This window comes from Hetaerina americana, unplaced genomic scaffold, assembly GCF_022747635.1.
Source record: "Hetaerina americana unplaced genomic scaffold, ioHetAmer1.1.p SCAF_30, whole genome shotgun sequence".
Classification (NCBI taxonomy): Eukaryota; Metazoa; Arthropoda; class Insecta; order Odonata; family Calopterygidae; genus Hetaerina; species Hetaerina americana.
In genome coordinates, this window is record NW_027286875.1 from 2,894,295 (window position 1) to 2,911,694 (window position 17,400).

Sequence of the window (17,400 nt, forward strand, 5' to 3'; positions counted from 1 at the left end):
AGAAAATATGACCATAAATATAAAGAGTGTTATAGTTAATATAATTTAATTATTGTACATTGTAAATAGGAAAAAAGGATGTGTGTTTGATATCTTCACGAGCCACTAACTTCCTATCACATATGTACGGCTGTGTGTGTGCGTGTACTAATACAGATAAAAACAGCAAAAAAATGTCAGAATGGGAAAAGGGAGTTCTTTTTATTGTACACAGAATCCTATTGATAATTATATGTCAATTAATGAACTGGAAAATGCTTAATGCTCTTCCCTAAAATGGGAAGCTTCATAGGATATAAGCGAATAATAAAAAACTCAAGGAATATTCTGGATATGAAGTCCAGACTGAACGAATCTTTATTCAAATAATCTCATTTAAGGTACATTCAAGGTACTAAGATTCAATATAGCTGCCTATCTATGAATATCATTTACATAAACACTAATGCCAAAAAGCTCTTTGAGCACATCACTAGTTGAAATGTATTTCAACCACATATATATGTACAAGCTTAGAGGACAATAACAAAACAACACAAAATTTACATTTTAAATGAACCAAGTTCAATATTTTTCCATGGAGTATGAATACCCAATTATTCCAAAGGGTTATTCAAAATGGCAAGTTTTTTCACACATAAGTGCACATATGAATAAGGATAAACTGAAATATGTACAACTTTTTCAACAATACATTAATTAACAAAACTATAAACAAAGAGCCATCACATATAAATGCATACAAAAATAAGTATCATCTAACTAACAAAGCAAAATGGTCTTGTTTTTCAAGAAAATTTTTTATTTGAAATAACATAGGTGTTGTATATATCTTCTTCAATCACTAAACCAAGTAAACCAAAACTAAAAAAATATCTAGTAAAATAAAAATAAATAAAATACTTTTGAAAGCATAATTTAAAGGCAATAATGGGCATAATATCATATTTATGGCATGGCAAAAGCAGAACTATCACTTCCGTGGAAATTTCTAACATGTGTACCTGTATTTTTCACCAGTCAGCAGGGTTCTAAAAAAACTCGAATCTAGTCAACTCTTTTATCAATTTCAAAAGACCTTATCCTTTTTTTAAATGCCCTATTAGTGAGCTATTCGGTCACGAAGATAAGACAGGATAGCTGGGGTGCCCTTGGAAAGAACAGAATGCCGAGGCACACGGAATGGGTTCCCAGACAATTCCAAGCACCTGTAAAGACACCAGAATTCCTTCATTTTCAGCAAACACACCATACAAAACACACTTCATGCAAAAATTTGATAAATCTTATGCTTAAAGATTTCAAATGACCATCTATTCAGGTTTGGCACCAGCAGAATAACCAATCGGCACTTTAAAAAAACTGCCTATTGACTGCTTAAAAGTAAATTCTTACAGATTTACACTTATAAAAACATATGAAAGGGTGATAGGCTTTTGTCTCTCTTCCAGGTTGATCAATGCTTTCATGAATTAACACAAAGAAAGATATGCAGTCTGAAGCAAAAAGAATAATAACTTACTTACCTTCTTCTATGCACACCACAATCTCAACCCCAATTTACCACCACCTGAATATCTTTTTGATGTGAATATCTTTTTTGTGACAATAAATACTCCCATGCTGAAAAATGTTACATTATTTAAAGTTTAGCACTTTACACATTGACTCTGAACAACAGAGACAATTAACTCATAGTTTATGCATAAAAAATCACAAAAATTAAAAGAAAACCAATTAATTACAATTGTTAAAAATAACTATACAGAACACCAGGAGAGATAAATATGGAGAAGAGAAGCAAATGCGTTCTATCATCAAATATTATTAATTCTGATTATACAAATCATGGAATACCAGAATGATGAGTGATTTGTCACCACACTGATTTAGTTCGGATACAAAAGTTGTTTCAAAGCAACAATTTCAGAGTGTAAAAATCATTCGCCTTGACTGGGATTCCATTCCAGGTGAATGATTTTTACACTCTGAAATTGTCGCATTGAAATGCACATTAGCGGATGACTCCATTAAAAGTTACTGTTGCGGCATCTTCCACAGTTTCTTTGGAATTTGACAAAAGTTATAATTAAATTTTGTTATGGTGCATCTACTCACAACCATGACTAACTGCAGGAATTGTAATAATGAGAGTTACTATCACAAAAAAATAACACGCAAAAAATTGTTAATTTTACTTATCAGAACATAATCAGATGTACGGATAAGGAACTACATAATTTATTTCCCCGACAAAGATATTCAAATTTGTTTCCTCCAAGCAATTACAGAGGCCAAAATGCATTTACACCCATTATGCAACATTAATCTTCTTCAAAAATGATCCTTTAATGTATGAGTATTTTAATGCTACATTATAAAAATTCTGCTGTACTGACATGACCATACTAAAACACTAACCATTAATGTATACTTCTCAATATATGCTTATGTCCTTAGGAGTACCTTTCCAGAAAGCTATATCAAGAGTTCTGTGAAACTATATTTGCCCAGGGTCACAAACTATTCAGTGAAATTAAGACTGCTGCCAAGCCTGAATACCTGAACACCAAATTCATCTCATAACAATGAACCTGCAAGTCTAGGTTCCCTGGGCCCCACATAGAGGCGGCCTTCCATCCTACCTTCATCTCTTGATTTAATTCTACAAACATCACCAAAATTTTCACACGTCAACTTGCATCACCACAAGTTTTAGATGTTAGTTATCCTGCGAACACACAGAATCAATACATGCAATGCAACACATACAACACAGAAAAAATGAAAATGGGAAATCACACTAATAGTTAAATTTTGATTGTAGCCATATATAAAACTCCACAAAAAGAGTACTCAGAACTCTGAATACCAAAAATGAATGAAACTCATTGATCTGTAGTTTTTTATCATTTTCCCCAAATTCTTGAAGGCCTTTTTGTCTTCTGAAGATGTGGTAAATTTCTAGTCTCCTTGAAGATGCAGCAATGCCGCAAGTTTTACTCCATATATTAAAAAAATGTATAGGACACCTAAGAATCAACCTTGGTACAGAATCTCACATAAGAATAGACACAAATGTGTATATTCTTAGGTGAGATTCTGTACCAAGAGTTCACAAAAATTACAACAATAGGAACTGTGCCATATAAAAATTACATATCTGAAATCACCTCTAGTATTTCTGCCATTTGTTGGAGACAGACTCCTCCTTAAGGTAAGTACAAGGGATCAGATCAAACTTAATAATGTGATGGCATTAGCTCTTAAAAACTTATATGAAAAAGTGACTGTCCAAACATATGAAGACATAAATTCACTCCAGGGTAAGATCAATCATGCAATATGAAGCAAAACCAAGTCTCATCTTCATGCTGACAACTTTTAGCACCATATATTAAGTTAGTTTATAGCTTCACACATGAAAGGAAGAAGAAGTTAAAATTTTTGCATTCTAATGAGACTACGCACTTTACAGAAAGATTGTATGTCATATAAGATTGATGAAAGATTGTATATTATATAAGATGTATTGCAGTGACATTCATAAGGGTGGATGAGAACCATTCTTAGTATGACTTAATGGATGTCAAATCAATCTCAGACTTCTACTCTTTTCTGAAATCAATTATTACATGCAAGTTAATCATTGAATTATGTTAGTATCTCTAAGAGAAAATAAATTATTTCCTGAGCCATCACTTTCAAATCCTCATGCACGAGGATCCTCATAATGTAATTCTTTAACCCTCCAGCTATGGCAGCTTGATCGTTATCTTGTGCTTCCATAAAGAGAAAAGATGACAAGTGTGCCCCTCTCTCTAAAAGACAAAGCAGAAGACCCTTAAGATTTCCTCAGTTCCTTTTCTTTCCAAAAGTCCTGAAGGGTGACCACCACAGAGTGCATTCAATGACTCATTAGTGGAGCTTTAAATTCTGTAAATTGTTAAATTAAAATTTTCCACAATTGTAGAAAACACATAAGATATTTTTGTTTTAATCACGAAAAAGATCACTTTGACTTCAAATGTCACATAAATTTGTTGATTTCCAGTCAGGTAATGTTTATTCATTGAAGGTGGTGAACAGATGGAAAAAGTTGGCCATATCTGACAATGACGGAAAGTAAGACCTAATGAGTGAGGGAGGAACCTGTTTGGGACAGAAGGGAGTTGGCCCATTCTCAGAAAGAATAAGTTTGGACCTAAAGATAAGAAAAGGGCTCTAGAGGCCCTGGGTGCGAGACACAGGGAGTCAAATCTACCAGAAAGTTTAAGAATGCAGTATGTCATCATTATCCCATCTAGCCTTAGTTACAGTCCTTATTGTTACTAACAGGTCCTCTCATATGCTAACTTATATCTCATTTATATACCAAAATGCATGTACCTGTAGTTATCAAAATCTACCTTATTTGAATTATTTTACATTATATATTATAGCTACAAATTAAGAAAAACTTATTTTTAATGTTGAATGCCTGGTGTGGAATCACCCCAAGTCACACATCCTAGCAGTGGTTTGCAATGTACCATGAAGAAGTATGAAAGTCTTCCGCAGTTTCCCATGCATACAAGGTTTGTATAAAAAGTATTGGTAACAATATTTTCCTGACATGTGCATGAAGTACTGAATTCAGACGGTCGATTAAGTGTGCGCATGATATCAGACCATATTGGCATTGACAAAATGACAGTGCACACCATTATCACCGAAAATTTGGCGATGCAAAAGATCTGTGCTAAACTCGTCCCAAAGGTCTCGGAAGGACAACAAAGAGCAAAATTGTGTGTCTGCTTGCAAAGACCTTCTGCAAACAGCATCAAAACAATTCCCCAATGCCCTTACTCTCCCAACTTGGCACCAGCAGACTATTTCCTGTTCCCAAAAGTGAAATCCTCCCTTAAAGGACGCCACCATGGAACCCTAAGTCCCGTCAAAGAAGCTTGCACGAGTACCCTTAAGGACCTTCCACAATCCACCTACCAGGGAGCCTTTGAGTCATGGAAAAGCCACAGTCAAAAGTGTGTTCATGCTCAAGCAATGGTTTTTGAAGAATTTTCAGCTAATCTCATAGCAATATCTGAAATAAATCTATTTTCCCTAAACTTTTCCCAATACTTTTAATACAAACAATGCTTGTACAAGTAAGTTTCCACAGTTTAAGGCCAACAATGAATATTATCAGACTGAAATGTAAAAATCATACTGACCACCTAAGAAATGTATCTAATGATTACGGATCTAAGGATGCACAAATTAACCAATAGGCATCATGTAATCAGCCATTTCGAGCCTATTACCAATTAATCACAAATTTACCTCTTGGTCCATTGACTATTTCTCACAAAATTTCATTTTCCCATCCATTACTGCCATTTAATGTCTTCTAAGTTAGTTACGAAAACAGGCAGGATAATAGTAATTTCATTTTCTTCATGCTTACCTGATTTTTTCTGCTTTAATACTAAAATGGATAGGATCATTTATACATATCTAGGATAATCTTCATTTTGGCCCAACCAGAAACTGATTTAATTAAAGATTTTACACGCTAAATATTGAAAATCAAATTATTTCATTCCCCCTCAGTATGGGAAGTATTTCAATGCATCGCTTTCATTATAGAAATGTCAGTATTGAAGCTGGTGTATTTTTAGTTTATATTTCATTTTAAATAAAAAAATATTAAAAAAAAGCTACACTAGAATTTTTAAAATTTTAAAAATTCAGTAGTAGTAGTAGTTTTTAGGGGAGGCAACCTACAGCTGAGGTCATTTGTGCCATTAGGTATGGACAGGAAAAGATGAAGGATGGAGAGAAACCTTGCATCAGCATTAGCCTACTCTTAATGAAAGGTGCCAAAGGGTCTGCAGCTTAACATCCCATCTGATGGACGACATACTCACTCAAAGTTCCCTCCACAAAGCAACTCAAGCAGCGATTGGGATACCTGTACCACTGAAAATTATCTGCCACCTTCAGAATTCAAACCCGGGCCTTCTGGGTGGGAAGCCAGTACATTAGCCATCACACTATATCGATCCCCTTAAAAATTTGGTCTTCAAGAATTTTACTTATATTTTCCTCAGCTGCCTTCATAAAACCATTGCATTAATCAATTTCAATTGGTCTACAGGTACCAAATTAAAACAGAGTAAAGGTGATCATTTACACAATTTTTCTTATCAGATAAAACTCTTGCTAATCCAGACAATTGAGCCGGTGGTTGTCTGGGAATAAACCCAGATTATTCAGGGTTTTGACACACACAAATCATCCTCCTTATAACCTTGGGCACAAATGATCACTGATGATTTCTCATGACTCCATATAATACATTGGAGCCCCAAAGTATAAGAAGACCCAATATAAATATGAAGTAAACATAATTGAATATTGCAGATTTTCTCCAAAAATTTAAGTCAGCAGTACTTCACAGGTATCTTAGAATAAACATCTGTAATGCATATTCAATCTACTTCCATTATAATGGCACTAACTGATCAAGTATTTATTTAAATAAAGGTCCTAACTTCAGGAAATTGGCATTATTTTTCTTTTATAATATTCAATTGAAATGATTAAAAGAATGGTCACAGATGTTCTACAGCATACTTAAATTTTACAACCCACCATTGAAGTACATTGACTCTTAAATGTTGCCAAAATATTAAAGCTGATGCTGTTTGATACTGCAATACAATTTTTTTTAGTGGCACTTGAATTCATTAGATTTTAGTGAATCTTCATTAGAAGAATGTTTTTATTGGAGTGATTTAGCAATTAACCAATGAATTATGCCAAGATGTCACTTGTTTACATTTCAATGGAAATTCTTCTTGGGACATGCACTTGTCAATGGTACTTAATGAAAAGTGATTTATTTCTTCCTAAAGAATATCCAGAGTAGTGCTTTGGTATTCACAACTTAGGAAACAAGACATTACGATGTCACTCTGTTGCCATAACTTAAATTAACTATGCATTGATTGCATTATTTTAAGATAGAGAGAGGTCATTTATTACCCTACTCAGAGTTGTGATATTATCCCATGGCAAGACACTATAACTTCTAGATCTGATCAGCATTAGCACACACAAGCATACACACTTTGTCATTACCGATTTTCCATCAGGAAACACTGGGAATTGGCTTATAACTAGATGAGCTCTATCCTAATCTATCAAACCGGCATTGAGGTAGACAATTGTGGTTGGGGTCCTTTAAGGTTTTCTTATGATGTTCCAGGTCAAACAACCCTGCAGTTTTTCTATAGCCTTGCCAACAAATCATATAATAAATAGAGTGGAATCTCGCTTAACGATAACCTTGCACAACGAGTAATTCCTATTATCAGCAAAAAATATTTTTTTAAATGACTCGATTAACAAGTGACTTTTTCCAGAGTGAATGACAAGGAGTGCGGAATTACCAGAATGATTGCATTGCTGCTGCTTCATTTTGTGCTTGGCACTCATACCACTAGCATTTTAGTCTTGCTATTGATCACAAATTTTTCCAAACTTGTGTTAAGACATATTATTTGTGATTTTTTTTGCGCAAAGTTTAATAACTTTTGTGCAGAGTTTTAAAAATAACCCAGTACAAAAACTGCAAGAAGATGGCCATAAGAGAATAAAAATAACTGAGGAAATGAAAAGTAAAATCATTCAAAAGTTAGAATAAGGTGTGAGCATGGCAAGAATGCAAAGACATTCAATTGACAACAACGATTTGCAATATCATCAAGAACAAGTCAAAATTAAGAAGACAGATGCTTTTGAGTGACAAGGCTATCTATGCAACAGCTATGTAGCCTCAAATATGTTGAAAGGTGGCAACCCATATGAATACACGAATATCATCTGCAGGGTGATGATATTAATGAGAAAATCATTTGTGAGAAGGCGAAAGCGATTTTTACTGATTTCATTAAGAAGATGTTTAATTGACATTAAGATGATTATTAATGGCCAAAGAAGAAGTATTTTAAGGAAGTCCTGGGTGGTTCAAGAGGTTTAAAAGAAGAACCAGCATCCACAGCGCTGGGTAGCATGGTGAAGCAGCAAGCTCTAACTCAAAAGGCAGTAGAGAACTTCATTGGTGACTTCAAGAACCTCATAGATTCTAAGGGTTACCTACTGCAACAGGTTTTTATTTGTTACGAGATAGGACTCTTTTGGAAAAGGATGCTGAAGCAAACCAATATATTAACCAAAGAAATGCATTGCCCAGTCACAAGCCAATGAGAGACTGTCTCTACGTGCTATTTTGAGCTAATGCAAGCAGAAAATTGAAAATTAAGTCCCTGCTTGTTTACCATTCAGAAACTCCAAAAGAGACACCTGTGAGTAATTCAAAACCGCGAAGAGCAGGCTAAATGTAATGTGGAGGTTATGGGAAACTGTTGCACTGCGCATTGAGAAGCATCACCCCATAAAGTAGTAGCTATGCATGCTACAAATGCATTTGATGATAATGCTGTGTTGCGTTTTCACACAATGTTTAACTGTTGGCAAAAACAAATGTCTCTGCACAGCTTTTGAGTAAAAAAATTGGGAATGTATCATAAATAATAAATTAACTTATTTTATTCTTTTTTGCTTTTTACTTATATAATTCATAATTCAGGTTAGTTAACTTCAAGACAGAAGAAAAGATGAATGTGACCCATGATTCTGCACAATGTGATCCAATTATCTTTGAATATTTTATCTTGGACATAATTAATTTTTTTCAGCATGGAATGCATCATCGTATTTTACTTTACTTTATATCAGAAAAACCTTTGCTTAGCAAGTGTTTTGCTCCAAGAGTAAGATTCTGGCCCGTATTATGCTTGTTAATTGAGGTTCCACTCTTAAGATTCTTTTTTCACATGGCATTCAATAAGCTTACAAAGTATTTCAGAGTTTATATAAGGTACTGCTATAACTAATATTTTTCATTCATACAAATAGTTCTGCATACGTCTTCAACTCCATGATCTTTATGATAACATTTTTTTCCTGGTTTTGGCTAATTTACTTTCCTCCGAACTTTCTTCACCAACTAACTACCACCACATTCTCAATGTCAATTAAAAGCATATCAGCCCAAAGTGTATAACATATATATCTAGTCTATGAACACTTTTGTTCAGAAATATGTAGGTTAGAAAACATTTTAAAATGACTTCAAACATTATGCAAGATAAGTGGGAACTGTGGCCTTTGATTGTTCCTGGCTGAAGCCAAGATGGTTCCTGAACTCCAACACTTACAATCCAAAAGCTGTACATTGGATGTGTTTCAACAATTGGAAACAGTAAAACAAAATAAGGAGCATTTCTTAAAATACGGACCATTCATAAATCATTCCCCATTGATGACATTGCCCTTCAATACCTCTCCCCTTTTCAATAAACCAATAATCAACCTTCTAACCCTGTTGACTAACACTTCCCTTCCGCACTAAGGCCTCCACTTTTTTCAGCTTAAACATTTTCTCTATCGTCTTACCATTTCAAACCAGGTTTTGTATTTTGTGCCTGATGATGTGTCAATATATTAACATGTTGTCCTGAATTATAATATTGAGGAAAACTACAGATACACTCCATACAGATTCATTGATAACACTCCTATTCACTCATTTCAAGAAAAGATGATTTTGAGCCAAGAAATGCTTATGCAATACATTTTGTCAGGCCAAAGACGCAATAACACTCTTATTGTACGTATAATAACACACACAAGAAAAAAAATATATATAATCACATCTATTCCTCAAACAATCTGTTACCCACTGAATACCGAATGATAGTCTAGTCTCTAAATGCATGATTTCCCTTCTATTTCAATAGCTTTTCTCCATATATAGGTACTTCTTAAACTTCAATGCAACAAATAGACTATCTTACCTCAACTTTTCCATAAGACCCAGTTCAGGTGGCACAACATGGATGTCATTATTCGAAATATCTAGGGTTGCAAGAAACTTTGGCCCATTAAGAATTTCAAGGTCTATTTCTGTTATTTGGTTATCCCGTGCAATGAGAATTTCCAGGGCAGGCAGCTGCTTGACACAACTTGGTATATTCTTCATCCTTTTGGTGAAAAACAAATTAGAAGAAAATTTTGAATTAGCTTAATACACACACTGTGCCTGAAGGCAGCAATACAATCGAATGAATCATATGAATAACAATTGATCCTTGCAATAGATAAACTCTATTGGGTAACCCCAAAATTTAGGCCTCCAATATTTTTATAAATAAAGAGAAATATTTATTTTCAATCACTTATACATGAATTTTAAACTTAAACATTTCTCTATATTATACATAATCATCATTTTGGTCAATGTATTTTTGTGGAAGCTGGGGCCGTTTTTGCACTCATGTTATACCAGTTCGTTGCTATGTTGTTGAGGAAACTGTTTGGCCAAATGTTCTTTCAACTTGGAAAACAAGTGGCAGTCACTGGGCCCCAAGTTCAGACTATTCGGTGATGAGCATTGTCATGGAGAAGGTTTATGCCCTTGCTCAACAATCTTCTCCTGTTCTGAATCACCCTTCTGAGTTTTTTTAGAGTCTCACAAAACCTGCTCATATTTATTGTGGTCCCAGGAATCCTGAAGTTAACCAAAAATATTCCACTTCAATCCCAAAGCACACTTGCCATAATTTAGCCAGAACATTGTATTTGTTTGAACTTTCATGGCTTGAGTGAATATGAATGCCACCACTCACATGATTGCTGTTCGGTCTCAGGTGTGAAGTAGAACACCCAGGTTTCATTACCCGTAACAAGTGACGAGAATGAGGCAAAAGATGAGGTCCAATGCTTCCTCAAAAACATGGCAACAAGCTAGTATGACATGGACATACTAAAACATTCATAACACCAGCAAAAATTCATCAACCAAAATGGCAATTACACAAAACAATTTCTGAGCTTAAAATGATGTATCAATTATTGAAATTTTTTGCTTCTTTCCATTTATAACAAAATTGGAGGCCTCAATTGTGGAATTACCCTCATATAATCATAACATTTGTTTCAGAGCAGATGAATTATATTTCACAGTTTTTCCCAATCATCCATTTACCATGAATTATTTATATATATATAATTTTTTTAAACCTCTTTATTTCAATTATAGAAAGTACCGTGAAATAATGATTAATGGAACATTGTCTACTTGTAGAAGGAAGCACACTGATAGGAATACTAAGGTCTTTGTTGCACTTTGACATAATGACAATACTAAGTGCTGTATTTAATCCATTATAAACTGACATCAGTTGTAGTCAGACCCCTTACGTTAACATAATCTCCCGGGGGAAAAGTACATATTTTTAAGCATTGATAGAATTTTGCCCATTTATTTAAGAATTTAAACTGGGAGTAACACATTGTAAGTTTATGATTAGATTATATTGATAATTGAATTTAAGGCAAGAAATGTATACTTCATCCACAAAAAACACTCATAGAGATTAATTGGACCACAGCATTAAACAAAATATGTACATGAACAAGTAATACCATTCTCATGTGCAAAATACCCTTATTTCTTTTCAAGCAAAGTATACTACAAACTTAGATATTTTACCAAACTGGTTCAGTTATTCTGATTCTTACCTTATAACTATTACCTTAATTTGCATGTTCTTTAAAACATATATTTAATTAGAATGTAACAAAAGAAAATTCTCATAATGATATAACTTCGACATATCTCATAAAATTAAAATAATATTTTCAGCTTATACAGTATTATTCTGGTGCAAGTCAAGTAGAAGTCAACCTGACACTTTTAATTTCAAGGATACATTTAATTCTTGCCTCATGGCTAATAATGAATATTGCATTACCATATAACTAAAATTTTAATTCAAGAACTACTTTTTAAACTGACTCTAAACTAGGAGGAATTTACGGAGATAGAGAAAAGATAACAGAAAGTTGCCTTATAAATAATGACAAATTTAAAATACCTGATATAGAAAAAAGGAATTATGTTTAAGGGATAATAATAAGTATATAATAAAAATATATCATGCAAATCAAGGTAGAAGAAAATTGGAGGTTACTGTACCTCTAATTTTTAATGAAATACCTAAGAATTTAATAATATTACAGTCAGTAAATGCTGTGAAATGGAAAATAAAAGACTGGTTATTACATGGAAGAGACTAGGGCTTGGAACAAAACTTAACACAATATATGTCTTTGTATGATTGCAACATTTATAGCTATCTTTTTTTGTTCACGTGGCACCTGCTGTTAAGCTAGAACTGACTGGCTTAGCAGGACCAAACTTAGTATTCAACTTATACTACTAATGTATATGATGAAGATTGCCAATAGATTTCTTTTGTGTTGAAATGTTCTATTTTAATGCAATGAATAAATTTTTATTTAATTCATTTTTTTTATTTATCTTACAGTACTGTTTTTATAATGCCCCACTTAAAGTAACCGCCCCACCACAGAGAACAACTAAATACTATGATGCAGAATACTATTATGTCAAAAAATTAATTCAGATGAATAAGATGGTGTTCAGAGAGTTGGTTACCAATAGTATATTTACAGTTTGTACAAAACGCAGTTCAACAATCTAAATCACATTCTTCCAACCATTAAAATCACTCGCGACCCCTCTGTTGCGACAAAAGAATTGGCCAATTCGTAAAATTAATGAAAAGATTGTTATGGCTGTTCCTTACTTTGACACAGCTGTTCAATTTCATATTCAAAAACCCTGCAGACATAATATAATATCCTGTATGGTCAAATTACATTCAAGCACATAGTGTTTGCCACCAATATTTTAAGTCCAAGTTTTATTCAACTGTAAACTATAAAATTAGTAAAATAATTGGGATTCCATCAAAAGAAGAATAATAAAATTTGCATAATTCCCAGTTTAAAAAAATCCCTCTACAACATACACGATATAACAATGTTTGATCTTCTGAAGTAAATCTGGCTGACCGGGGTTACATGATTTAACTAAGAGAGGTTAATTCCCTTCATATAAATGCTGTGCAGTTTGAGCTGTTATCAAACTAAGGGTAAGCAAAAAAAAAAAAACACGATTTCATAGAAACTTGACTTTAATGCATTGTCCTAACTTCAATGTCCAGCAATATTAACATGGCACTGACAGTTGTAAATTCCTTTCATTTTTTTAGTAGTAGTAGTAGTATTTAGGGGAGGCGACCGACTGCTGAGGTCATTTGCGCCATAGGGGATGGACAGAAAAGGATGAAGGGCGGAGAGAAACCCGGCGTCGGCATTAGCCTACTCTTTACGAAAGGCGCCAAGGGGTCCGCAGCTTAACGTCCCATCCGACGGACGGCGTACTCACTCAAAGTGCCCTCCACAAAGCACCTCAAGTAGGGATCGAGATACCTCAGACAAATATTCAACACTGCTGGGATTTGAACCCGGGCCCTCTGGGTGGGAAGCCAATATGTTAGCCCCCGCACCATCTCGATCCCCTTCATGTTTTTTTGTTTGAATTTTAATTGATAAAACACCTATATCAACCTACTCATTCAACACATTGATTTAAAAATAAACCAAATTTAGCAAGTAATGATTTAAACACTTGCAATCAATGTAGGGCATGAATTTCAAACAAAGTCCCCTTCCTACATCTTTAAGCCCAGATATAATGTTCTTGGTGGATGAGTGACTTTATGTAAGGGTGTGGGAAGATTAAGTGATGTTGAAATCACCCTTAAAAGAGGGACCAAAGTCCAGTCACACTCATCCTTTCTCACTCGGTATAGTGATGATTATGCAATGCACACACATGCATCCATGTCACATGCATGATTAACACTTCTACTGCACACATAAATGCTAACTTTTTCATACATTCATGAAACCATCTGCACCACATGGTTCTTCACCAGAATGGTAAACTAAATAATCTGAACTGCAAACTGAAATAAGTATTGCAAGTAAGTAAAAATGTATTCACCATTTACAGTGCATGCTGAGCATATTTAGTTGTCATTTGTTTCACAATTCACACTGCATTATGTATGTTGCATTAGACTACATAATTTAAACTATCAGCCATCTACCTTCTATCTTCCACACAGAAGATTATCTATTCACTACCACCCAAGCATTAATGTGAACAAAAGAGAGGTAATCATGGAAACAATATGTTGTTTGAATCGGTCAAATTTAAAAGTAAAATAACAATAATAATATCCCCTATGATCTCACAAATCTCCAGCCTTTCTTGCCTTGTTGTTTTAAATCCCTGCTTTTTCTTTTCTTTAAAAGGTAGCAACTCTAAAAGAAATAATCATATGGATTAACTAAATAATATTTAAAACAATAAAATAAATTTACACAAAATCACAGTACCTAGATTTCTACTAAAAACAGTAAGGCACACTCAGTCATTATTGAGACCACAAAATAAAATATAAAACACAAATTGGAATACCCAAGAGATATTGGCAACAGGATAAATCAGAGTGGCAATTTTGGGGCTTAAAATTTTTGTGACATTTTTACCAAACTCTTCTCCGCAATTACGATTTATAGATATTTACTTATGAAATAAAATTTATTGTGGATATGTACATGAGAGATATCCACAGTATAATTCATTTTTTCACTCGGGTACAAAGATGTAATATTTTCACATCAAAGTCTCATTTGTTAAGCTGAGACCCTAAACCACACTATTTCTAGTGAGTACGTAAAATGCAGGGTACGATCAATCAAAACTAAGGGTATAAGGAAAATTTAGACAGGATAACAAGACACACGTACATTCTGTAATAATCAATTTTGATATAGACTACAACACTGGATATTTAGGCTCCCTATTTGAATTTTGAAAAATGGTAGTTAACCCAGATCTTCTTCCTTATGGACTACAACCTTGACATGGTGGAAGGATTTAGAGAAAGGACATGGAGAAAAGTCTGGTTGAAACTTTGACTTGGAGCCTGGTTTTGAATGGCACAGAAAAATGGTCATTAAAGCAGGATGATAGGCTTTCAAAACGTGGGTGTGGAGAAAGGTGGAAGAGGTGGAGTGGACTGAAAGGAAAACAAAGAAGTGCTAGGCATGGTGGGGGGAGGTGGGAGAATTGTTGGGTAATCAAAATGAAGCAGGAAAGATGGATTCAGGGCATTTTGATTGGTAACGGAATAATGAATACTGTGATGGAGGGGAGAATGTTGGGCAAATAAGGAAAGGGTTAGAAGAGGATACGGATGACAATGGAAGAAAAGAAGGAAAGAAATATGCAGTAATGAAGAAGGGCTTACTGTAGTGCCTAATTCCAGGCTGTGCTTTTTTGCAAGGAGAGGCAAGTAATTTTTTTAAATTAATTTTTTTACAATTTTTTAGGCTGTGTCCACCCAAAACCTACTTTAACTAGTAGAATACCAATAATAATAATAATCCATATATAATTAATAAGATACAGTGGGAAAGGATAAAGGAAACATGGATACATAGTTCACTGTATTTAACTGTAGACTTAACATAAGCAAAAAATACAGAAAAACACTATCATTCAAAGCAGAGAATAAATATTACAGAAGGAAACAATGCAGTTGACACTCACTTATTGAAGGCAATTATAAGTTCCCTTAGACTGGTGAGAGATGAAAACTCCATTGGCAATGTAACAATAAAATTTTTTTGAAGGTCGAGGAACTGCAAGTGTGGGCATGATAAACCCAGGGCAGATGGGACAGCACTCAGTCGATTTGAAGCCAGATTCAATTCCTTCAGGGTTTGTCCCAAGGAAAATATACTGAAGAACAATGCATACATTTATTTACAAACAACACAAACAGTAGCTAGGAGAATATTTACAAAACACACTTCAACAAATACTGAATCACATACAAGTTTACAGCTACAGATCAGTACACACACACACGCGCCAACCATGAAGTCAAAGCTACCCTACAGTTCTGGATAGAGATACGTATTGATCACCATAACACAACACACAGGCACATAGTTACAATCCTTCCTAAATGCATACATGCACCATTTAAGTAGATGCCTCAACAATACAAAATACCTTCAACATTCATGAGCATCAGCCTGATGATGAAAAGAAGGAGAAAATAATTTAATTTAATTTGCTGGTGCACAATGTTTACAAAGCTGGCAACAAATATTCTATATCTCCTATGCCAAATCATAAATTTTTCCAACAGTTAATGGTTTTCACCATTTATTTATTGAGGGCTAGTCCATGAGACTTTGACCATAAATGTAAACATTACATTCCATTGCTTTATATTGCTTAAAGCAATGTATGCATGTAATAAAACTTTCCAAACAACAAAAGAAAAATTCAACAAAATCTTAAAAATATTTTGAAATCAATTGATACACTTGACATGATAATTTGATACACCTAACATGTTTTCTTAAGTTTTCCATTTAGAGTTAGAAGTTTGAAACCAGGAAGACGTTAAAATATTGTATTCAAAATATTTTAATATACTAGGATTAACAACAAAGAGACTGCATTTTTGCCTCCTGTTATATGTCATCTCTTCCATGGCCGATAACAAATTAAATTTGGTGATTCAAGATATATAAACAAAACCATCAAGGAAATGTCCTTAAACCTTAGGCAATTTCCAAAATGGAAAAGTAATTTCACGATGAAACTAATAGCCCATCAGCAATGCTAGACAACAGTAAAGAATGAAGAATTCTGCATGTCCGGGTTTTCACCGCGTTGTTGTTTGAAGCCGACAACAGTTTCGCCGAAGTTTCATCCGGCGTCTTCAGGTCGAAGATGAGGGACTCAGATTTTGGCCGTCCTTATATAGGTGGTCCCGTCCAAGTGCTGCTCTCTGATTGGTCCTTTTTCGGAGGACTCTCTTCCACGCGTTGTGGAGATGGTAGCCTTCATCTCTATTGAAATTCGCCGGGTGTTTGGCTATCTCAATAGCTTCTCTGATTAGGCGTGGGTAATATCTACTTTCTTTACTTATGATTGTAGCGTCATGGAATAGAATATCATGGCCGGGTTCACTCCATTTATGCTCGGAGATGGCCGAGAGGTGAAACTGTTTGTTCGTAGTAGCCCGGAGGTGTTCTTTCATCCGAACTTTCATAGCTCGGCATGTTTCCCCGATGTAGGCTTTCCCACATGAACACGGTACTTGATAGACCCCTTCGTATAGGTCTTTAGGAAACTGTTGTCGGCTTCAAACAACAACGCGGTGAAAACCCGGACATGCAGAATTCTTCAAGCCACCGCCGCGAAAATCTACGCAGCCATATACTTCGCCTCTACGGGGAGGGAACTCACAGGAAGATAAGGAGATTTGAGAAGCTGCGGAAGAAGAAAGGAAGACTCCTGTCTTCCTTGGCCTTCCTCCAACGCTG

General features: G+C 34.6%; 1 protein-coding gene across 2 annotated transcripts in view; it reads right to left on the bottom strand.

Annotated features, from left to right (window-relative positions):
* Positions 1 to 320: 320 nt before the first annotated feature.
* LOC139691185 (leucine-rich repeat-containing protein 40-like) overlaps positions 321 to 17,400 on the bottom strand; it is a 42,114-nt gene continuing 25,034 nt past the window's right edge. Inside the window, exons 9-11 of one of the 2 annotated variants that reach the window (XM_071588908.1) lie at positions 15,605 to 15,796; positions 9,906 to 10,091; positions 321 to 1,208 (exon numbers count right to left, since the gene is read on the bottom strand). In XM_071588908.1, the coding sequence (XP_071445009.1) occupies positions 1,103 to 1,208; positions 9,906 to 10,091; positions 15,605 to 15,796 (484 nt within the window). In that variant the 3' untranslated portion in view covers positions 321 to 1,102. The remainder of the gene's footprint in view (positions 1,209 to 9,905; positions 10,092 to 15,604; positions 15,797 to 17,400) is intronic. The other variant, XM_071588909.1, reaches the window with a different exon arrangement.